Raw genomic sequence first — 9419 nt, forward strand, 5'->3', positions numbered from 1 at the left:
TGGAAGGTAAACTGAGGCACACGAAACACTTTCAGGGCTTGAGTAAAAAGTGACTCCAGCCAGGCAGGTCGGACCGGAAGCGAGTGAGGCCCGCTCCCACCACCAGCCGGAGCCCGGGGAGAGGCGGACCCGAAGCAAGGACGGCCTCCCGTTGGCTGTGTCTTACACGGTGGCAGCATTCGGGAAAGCCCACGGAAAAGCCGGAACTGCGACTGGCTCTTCTTCAGTTTTGACTTCTTCACCTCGAGCCACTGGCAGGCTGAGGGCTGGGTGTACTCCGGTGGGCCGCTGGGGAGTCAGACCCACCTGCAGCCCAGTGGCCTCCTCGTGTGATCACCACCGGTGCGCACCCAGCTCTGCCTTGCCGGACCTTGCCGGACTCAAGGTTAGGGAAGCGCTTCCAACTACGAGAGAGGGGATCTGCTCTAGCCATCGTCACAGGGGACTACCGTCCCCTTCCCGGCTGTGTCCTCTGCTAGACACAGTGAGTTCCTTGAGGCCAAGACTCTGGTCATCCTTGTACCCCCCAGCCTCGCTGAGGGACCCCCCAGCCTCGCTGAGGGCCGGGTCCAATCGCCTCGTACGTGTAGACGAATGAATGAATGATCTGTCAGGCAAACTTTCTTGAACGTCCCGCCTTCTATGAACCAGTTGGTCACCTCACCGCATCTAGATGCCAAGGGCAGCCCAAAGGAGTGAATCTAGCTCCAGAAGATCTGGGTTCTGCTACTGCCTCATGAGAACGTGGACCTCGGGCAAAGCGTGTATGTTCTAATCTGAGAATCTAGGGTTCTCATCTATGAAGATGGGCTTTTTTTTTTTAAAGATTTTATCTATTTATTTGACAGAGAGAGGGATCACAAGTAGGCAGAGAGGCAGGCAGAGAGAGAGGGAGGGAAGCAGGCTCCCTGCTGAGCAGAGAGCCCGATGCGGGGCTCGATCCCAGGACCCTGGGATCATGACCTGAGCCGAAGGCAGAGGCTTTAACCCCCTGAGCCACGCAGGCGCCCCAGGAAGATGGGCTTTTTGAAAAATCCTGGGAGTCTCAAAATAATGTGTGCCAACACTTCATAACACTGCTCAAATGTAAGGTGTACTCAGTATACATTATCCTCTTCTTTACAAACAAACCTGTACTTCAAAGTCAGAAAAAATACATTGAACTCAAAGTTACCGTATTGCAGGCCAGTAAAAATACTACCGTTAACTGTGTTTTTCCACCAGCACCCACGTTGTTCTGCTGGAAACCACAGCTGGACTCTGGCTCTTCCCTGCTTGCTCCAATCACTTGCACTCACCTTGCTGTACCTCAAACGTGCCACGCTGGCTCCCACCCCAGGCCTCTGCCCCGCTCTTCACTCTTCCCCGATAATGGGAAGGTCGTGTCTGCACTTCCTTCAGGCCTCGGCTGGGAAGCTGCCTCATGGGGCCTTCCCTGAGCTCTCTGTGGCAGGCGGCTCTACCCCCTCCTCCCTGCTCTGGCTCTCACCTTCCTTAGCCTGTCCTCCTTTCCTGGATGGCAATCATCACACAATTTTTGCTGCTTCTTGGCCTCCCTTACAACACCCAGAACGGAGCTCAGCACATGAAGGTACTCGGGGCCTCGTGCTATGTAGTTCGCCAAATGAATGACCCTGGGCAAAGAAATGAGGTTTTTCACTGTTGTCACCTGTCATTATGTGCAATTAAAAAGGACTTGCAACATAAAACAGGATAGAAAACAGAAGGATTAGATGAGATCCAGTCTTGCCATGCACAAGCTGTTTGGCCTTGGAAAGTCGTTGTTTCTGAGCGCCAGTGTTCTTACCCATAAAACAGGAGCAGGGACACCCTCCACCCGCCCGCAACGCAGATCACAGGGCTGCTGTGGACTCAGTGGGCTCTCGCAGAGCATTTAACAGGATGAGTTTCTGTCTTTACTGTTAACTCTTCAAACTCGTCTATTATAAGACTTGGCTCAGGCCTGGATCTCTATGTAATTGCCTAAAAATAGAGAACAAAGGTTAAAGCTTCCCTTTGACAATGAACTGAGCTTCAAATATTCAGGCTCCAGATTATTAGTATAGTCACTGTGTCGTTTCATTTCATGTAGCAGACAGAGCAACTAGCAGCGGGTCTGAGCTGCTAGGAAGATTCTGCTAGTCTGGGGTTTTGTTCAGGATAAAGAATACAAACGCCTGTTTTTACTAAATGGAGGTTCTCCTCGATTAGGGCTGAAAAAATGCTTATGCTGTTTGGAAGCTTCTGACACCGGCAGGAGACATGTGCTCCCACCGACACTCCACCCTTGAAGGAGCCCTTCACATGATGGAGAATGACGTGCAGCCTCAGGGCCACGAGCCAAACCCCGGCTTAATTGGCTTAAAACCAGCAGGAACCAGACATCCGAACATTCTGCACGGGCATTTTCACAGGTAACTACTCTCTTTTCAAAGAACCAGATCAAGATGAGAAGGAACAAAGTTAGAATAGTGGGTAGTTTAAATGATTATTTAGTATAAACCCAGGTTCTTTTCCTCTATCCATTAGATCTGGCGGGGGGGGGGGGGGCGGCGACTGGGTGGCTCAGTTGGTTGAGCATCTGCTTTCAGCTCAGGTCATGGTCCCAGGGTCCTGGGATCGAGTCCTGCATCGGGCTCCCTGCTCAGTGGCGAGCCTGCTTCTCCCTCTTCCTCTGCCCCTCCCCATCTCATGCTCTTTCACTCTCTCTCGACCCCACTCTGACTCTATCTAAATAAATAAAATCTTAAAAAAAAAAAAAGATTCAGGGGGAAAGGCTTACTACCTAGACTCCAGAAGTAGCTCCTTCTTTAAATGCTTGTGAACAGACAGTAAAGCTGGGGAGACGATGGGAAATGGTTCTATGCCGGCAGCAGTCGATCAACTCATTTAATCCTTGCAAACAGTTCTCTGAGGATTCTAGTATCACCCCCGTTTCACAGAGAGCTAGCCCGTCTAGATAAAAGCGGCTTGCCCACGGTGGCGCACTGGAATTTGAACGAAGCTGTGTTCTCACGTGCCACGCTCAGTCATGAACTGTAAACGGATGAATACAGAACGGGCATCGTACACTGGACTCCAAGGGGAATCCGACAATGATCATTTACCTCTCGAAAGCACGGTCACGGAATTTCCACAGCGTGAGCTCCACAGCTGGGCTAACGGGTGCTTCAGCAAATCCCCTTCTTACACTGGGCTAGGACGAGACGAGAGTCACCAGGAAATGATGCAATTTGGTGAGAAGATTTGGATGTGGGAAGGGATTATTAAAGGTCTGGAATTACTGAAAAAGAAAGGTTTGGGAGTCACACAAACTTCTGTACAAATGCAAGAGGACTGCCCCTCAAGCAGGCCTTGTATTCAAAGTGGTGATTACACAAGGCCATCTTGTATTAAAATACAAGACGAGGGGAGACGGAGTGCTCAACTCTGTTCACTTTGCAGTAATCTGCATCTCCTGGGCCTGGGCACTTTTTTAATTATAAAAGAGTGCGGGGAAAAAAAAAAAAAAAACAGAAAGAATGTCATGGCTGGAAAGCCACTAGTGAACGATCACATACAAAGAGCCCACAAGATAAGAACTAATGTGGATATGAGACCAGATGCTACAAGCAAGGTCACTGTCCTCAACAATTACAGGTCTCACCTATTTTCACCTAATGACACCCTTGCAAAACCACCCACTCTTCCCTTCTAATGGCAGGTCCCAAAAGGGACCCATCCAAGAACTGCCGCCCATGACAGCACTCTTACTTATGTCCAGCTCATATACACCTTATTCTCGAAGTCCTTTTTGGCCTGAACCGGTATGAAATATTCTGCTTCTCCGAAGTTGTTTTTGTTTTTTTTTACTGTGAAAGAACAATGTTGATAAATTACTCATCTTTTAAAACCACAGTCATAAAATCAATCTCCTGTATGACTACTGCATTTCAGCGTGAGGGAGTCCCCAGCCTACATGGGCTATGTTAAAAAAATTTTTTTTTTAGGTAGCTCATTTAAAACTCAGAAAGCATTTCTTCCCTAGAAATATTATAGTAATAAGGGAAATGAGATCTGCTCACCGAAGCCTCATTTCCACACTCTCTCCTTCAATTTCCTGGTCTAGATTTATGACTACTTAGGATGCTTCTGAAGCTTTCCAGCGCCTCCCACACAGGTCTCCATTTCCACCATGAATTTTTTTCAAGTGGGGTATTTTTAACCTGGGGAATGTCTTACTAACAATCTAATTTTGTATCACTTAAAATCTCCTAATTTTCATTCTTACAACACAGATGACGCTCGATTACCTTAAATTCTGTATGAAAAATATCTTAAGGCAATCAGAAAATTAAAAACAAAGAGGTATAAGAGAACATTAAAATGTCCCTAGTAGTTTGTGAACTTCAAACATCAAAAGCAAGATGCTATTTTGAAATATGTAATGACTCAATTTAAAGATGGGTGAACTTTAATTTCATCGTGTATAAAACCAAATGGTAGTCTAACACCACTGAGACTAAGTGCTGAAAAATGAAGTAATAAAACAACTACATGAAACATGATTACAATTTAAATTCTTTGGACTCTTTTTCTAAGCCCCCACTTTTAATACGGAACGAACTCTCCCAGCCTAAGCCCGGTGGTATTGGTTAACACTTGATATCCAAAAGCTATACTTTAGGAATGTTCCTCGAGTTCTCACAGCTGTTGGGAAAGCTTTAAAAAAGAAGAAGTGGGGGTTAAAAAGGCAGCCTCGGACTGCAGCACAGTAAAACCGGTCCGAATGCCGACTTGGACTTTAGGTCTTTAAGTCTGTTCCTCTGTTTTTCTACAAAAACCTTTTAGCATCTGATAGTTTCATCAGATTTTCCATTTTCAACAAGTAACCTTTACTTCCCATCATGTCCCAGAGAACTGACACTCTTGCGATTAGGACAGAGGTGGACCTCAACCGCTGAGTCCCCTTTTTATATAAGGCAACCGTTCGTTTTAATTCGCGCTGGAACAGGGTTTTATGCTCCAAACTGAATCTTCACTAGAGCACATAGGACGTTCAAAAATGTGTCCCAAAGCTCTCTTCTGGTCTGTTCCGGACAATGACAATGTAGTAGAAGTGGCAGAGGAACCGGAGTCCTGTCAGTCGTATTTGATTCTCTCCAAGGGGGGTTCCTCCTTGTAATGGGAAATTATTTGAATCAGGATGGAACAGTTGATAAGGAGGAAGAACAAACCAGCTAACCAGATAAACAGAAACGTGTTCTTTCCCTGGAACTCCAGCACGTAGGCAGGCGCCAGCCATAAGGCCTGCCCTATAAACCACAGCATTAGAAGAACCACAGCTCGCTTCCAAGGGATTCTCACGAGCGGCATCACGAGAGGCAGCAGGCAGAGGTACCAGAGAAAATACTGGGAGGTGCAGACTTTGTTGAAAGTCACAAAAATGGCCGTGTGCAGGAAACAACAGAAGACGAGGTCCCTGTAGTAGGCGAAGGACACGGCCGAGAGCAACACGAACTGCGGCAGGAAGGCGGCGATGCCCAGGGAGGGGCTCCACGGGCTCTCGGCGGTCAGGTACAGCATGTAGAAGTAGGGCGAGAAGTTGTGCCGGGTGTCGCGCCGCGTCAGGTGGTACAGGTAGGTGTGCTCCAGAAACTCCCAGCCGTACTTACTGTAAAAGCCGGCGCCCAGGGCGGAAAACGTGAGCCCGGCCACCGCCACGAAGAGCAGCACGGCGCGGCTGCACAGCCTCCCGAGGAACTCGGACAGGCGCGCCCGGAAGGAGCAGCGGCGCGGGCGGGGGCCCGGGTGGCCGCCGCCGCCGCCGCCGCCGCCGCCGCGCTCCGGGAGCAGGTGCAGGGCGATGGGAAGGACGTAGGTCACCGGGTACATCTTCATGTGCACGGCGAGGCCGTAGGCCACTGCGGCGCACGCCACCTGCCTCCTCGCCAGCAGGTACAGCGCCGCCAGCACCAGCGCCGCCACCAGCGAGTCGGCGTTGCCGCGGCTGGACACCGCCATGGGCAGCGGGTTGAGAAGCCAGAAGACGCAGTAGCCGCAGGCGCGGCGCCGGCCCAGCCCCCGCAGGCGCAGCAGGCGGTAGAGGAGGAAAGCGGCCAGGAGGTCGCCGCTGATGAACAGAAACTTCCCGAAGAGCTCACACACGTACACGTTGGGCGTGAGCAGCCAGCCCAGCAGCGGCGTGTAGCGGTAGGTGGCCCGCAGGTACGGGGAGCGCCCCTGCGTGACGAAGCGCGCGGCGTCCGTGAACACCTGGTAGTCCACGTCCGTGTAGCGCACGAGCAGCGTCCGGTCCTGGAAGACCCCGTAGAAAACCAGGGCCACCCGCGCCAGGAAGGCCACCCCGAAGACCCCGGCGGGCGGCACCCGCAGGCTCAGGAACCACTCCCCCCAGGGCTTGGTCGAGCCCATGACCGCCCGGCGCCTCAGCCGCTGGGCCCCAGCCCCGAGCTGCCCTCCGAGCCCCGACCCTCGCTCGGCGCCCGCGCCTCAGGCGGCCGGCGCATCTCCCACCCGCGCGCCGCCAACCGAAACGACCGCGGGACGGTCGCTTCCGGCAGAGAGCCCCGCCCCCGCCCCGCTTCCGGGGGGAGGTGCCGCCCCGCGCCCTCAGTGGCCCGGCCGGGATTGCCTTCCTCTGGATTGGCTGTGTCGCCGCCGCTCCTTCCTCCGGCGGGGGCGGGACTTCCGGCTTCCGCGGGAGGCGTGGCCCACGGGCCACGGGGTTCCGCGGGTCTGGTCGCGGAGCGGGGCGACGGTCCTCTTCGCGTGAGTGTCCTTCCCGCGCCGCGGCTCCGTCCCGCGGAGACGGAGCCAGAGACGGAGCGAGCTTCCAGCCGCGTCCGGCGGCCCGGGGGCCCGAGAGTGAGCGCTTGCCGGGCGTCCCACCGGCCCTCGCCGGTCGCCGGGGCTCGTGGGCCGGGCCGAGCGTGCAGGTTGCGCGCGTGCTCCGGACGCAGCCCTGATTTGAAACTGTACCTCTGCGGCCAGACTCGAGGTGAGCGGGGCCGCCGTCTTGTCCGGCAGCCCTGGGTGGCGGGTGCGACGGGAGGCCGGGAAGGGTGCCCCGGCCTCGCCGCCGCCGACTGGGCTCTTCCTTGCGTCCCGGCTGCCTTCCCGTTCGCACAGCACCTGACCCTGCGGGCCTCAGCCCCGGTGTCACCTCCCGAAAGCCCACCCTGGCCCCCGCTTCTGCTTTCATCCGCCGTGTGACGTCGCTGCCGCCTCCACCGAGGGTGGACACACGGGGGTGGCGGGGCTCCGAGCTCTGGAAGGTCCTTCCCACAGAAGACCCTGCCTGCTGCCCAAGTCCTGTCCGGTGCCGCCCGCCATCCCAGTGCCCCGGGCCCCTCGCCTGGAGTGACCGTTCTTCATTACGGCATTTGTCACAGTGCCTTGTGACACCTGATTTTTTGTTTCTCTTTCCTCGTTTTCTCTTGGACACTTCGAGGTCTTCGAAAACAGAGAAGATCTCGTTCTTTTCTGTACCTCTGTCTAACACATCCGCAGACTTACAGCCGGCACTCGGTAGAAGTTGAATGGATTGGGGATATCCCTCTTACCAGAGTCCCTCCAGAGTGGCATCCTGGGAGCGCTCCCAGCTCCCAGTCCTTCCGTTTTCCCGGTATCCTTCACCTATCTCGAGTTCTGATCCCTTCCCCCACCCCGCTCCTACCCTTGCTTCCCTGAATTTCTCACCAAGGACTCCTGCCGGGTTAGGTCTTTCCCTTCTGCCCCACCGGCTGCTCTTAGTCTGCAGAATTGTGAATGCCCTAGTCATTGTAAGTGATACTCATAACCTTTTTAATGAGATTGTAGGGTTTTTGAGGTCAGGGATTATATCTTATCCTTAGTTTCTTTTCAGTTACTCATAATTTATCGCAGTCATAGGCACATTATAAATGTTCAGCAAGTACTGACTTACTTCATTTTACAGATTGATCTGGCTTCCTAGGAGAAGTTTCTTTGACTAGAATAAAGACGGTAGATGACTCCCTTCAGCCTCAACACGCAGCTCCCTGGACTGCGCCCCCAAGGCCCTGCCCGCACCTCATAGGTCATACAATTGACACTTATCCTTCGGATAAACCGTGTGAATCGTATGCGTTCTATACTCATATTCCAGTATCGTTTTCCCCTTCCATATGCCTTAGTGTAATTATAGGCCTCATGTTGGTAGTTACTTTTTCTTTGTCTTTTTTTTAAAGATCTTATTTATTTATTTGACAGAGAGAGGGAGATCACAAGCAGGCAGAAAGGCAGGCAGAGAGAGAGGGGGAAGCAGGCCCCCAGCCAAGCAGAGAGCCTGATGGAGGGCTCGATCCCAGGGCCCTGAGACCATGACCCGAGCTGAAGGCAGTGGCCTAACCCACTGAGCCACCCAGGCACCCCTCTTTTTCTTTTTTTTTTTAAAGATTTTATTTGTGAGAGAGAGAGAGAAAAGAGCACAAGCAGGGGGAGTGGCAGGCAGAGGGAGAGGGATAAACAGGCTTCCCTGCTGAGCAGAGAGCCCGGACATGGGGCTTGATTCCAGGACCCCGGGATCATGACCTGAGCCAAAGGCAGGCACTCAACGACTGAGCCACCCCAGCGCCCTGGGAATTACTTTTAACTCTGTTTTTGGTTTGTTTGCAGCGCACTAGCTACACATACGGTGGGAGCCCATCACCGTGCTGCTAGTGATGATTCCCAACAGCCAGTTCTGCTGAGGACTTACCTGCAGTGTGTCAGGCGTTGTGCTTAATACTTACCATGTAGGGAGGATACGCTGCCTGCTGCCTTCTCAGATGAAGAAATCAAGACTTACGGAGGTGAAATAATTTTCCTAAGTCACATCATGAACTAAGGGCAGAGCTGGAACACAAAAACAGTTCTGCCTGCTGTGCGGCTAACCTGTAAACAAAATGTTGGTGATGAATTTTGATTTCCTTCTCTGCGCCCTTCTCATTTGACCTCTTGTCGGAATCTTTCTGATAGCCGCTCTCACTACGACTCTGGCTCTGACTTTTCTCTCTGCCAATGATAGCCAAGTGAGGCTTAGTCCAGAGAGCAGACGATGTGGGAGGCGGGTGTCTGAGGATTAAGTAAGTAAGGGTCCTCTGAGGGGTTGGTTTAGGTAATGTAGCGGAAAGCCCTCAACCAAATGACCCTGTAGAGCTCACCTGTTAAAGAGATGGGAGGCACCGAATTGGGCAGATAAGAAAACCAGAAACAGCTAATGAAACCTGACTTGGGTCACTGAAGTCAAAGGTGTGAGATAGAGGTCGTAGTTGTGGGACCAAAGAAAGGACTGGAGTCCAGGAAAATAACTTGGACAGGGAGGTCTGACTTCCTTACAGTTTCTAGGCAGGATGGAAGTATTCCTGGCTTTCAGGAGCCCGCTCTGAGCTCTTTGCACTGGGCTCAGGGGCTCCGTT

General features: G+C 52.7%; 1 protein-coding gene across 1 annotated transcript; it reads right to left on the reverse strand.

Annotated features, from left to right (window-relative positions):
* Positions 1-4414: 4414 nt before the first annotated feature.
* On the reverse strand, positions 4415-6532 carry PIGM (phosphatidylinositol glycan anchor biosynthesis class M). Its single transcript, XM_080824623.1, has one exon. The coding sequence runs from the start codon at positions 6412-6414 to the stop codon at positions 5122-5124; it is 1293 nt and encodes a 430-aa protein (XP_080680749.1). The 5' UTR covers positions 6415-6532; the 3' UTR covers positions 4415-5121.
* Positions 6533-9419: the final 2887 nt, after the last annotated feature.

The sequence above is a fragment of the Martes martes genome, assembly GCF_963455335.1.
Source record: "Martes martes genome assembly, chromosome: 15".
Taxonomy (NCBI): Eukaryota; Metazoa; Chordata; class Mammalia; order Carnivora; family Mustelidae; genus Martes; species Martes martes.

Excerpts from the sequence above, each read along its gene's own strand:
- PIGM (XM_080824623.1), bottom strand. The coding sequence starts at position 6,414 with ATGGGCTCGACCAAGCCCTGGGGGGAGTGGTTCCTGAGCCTGCGGGTG.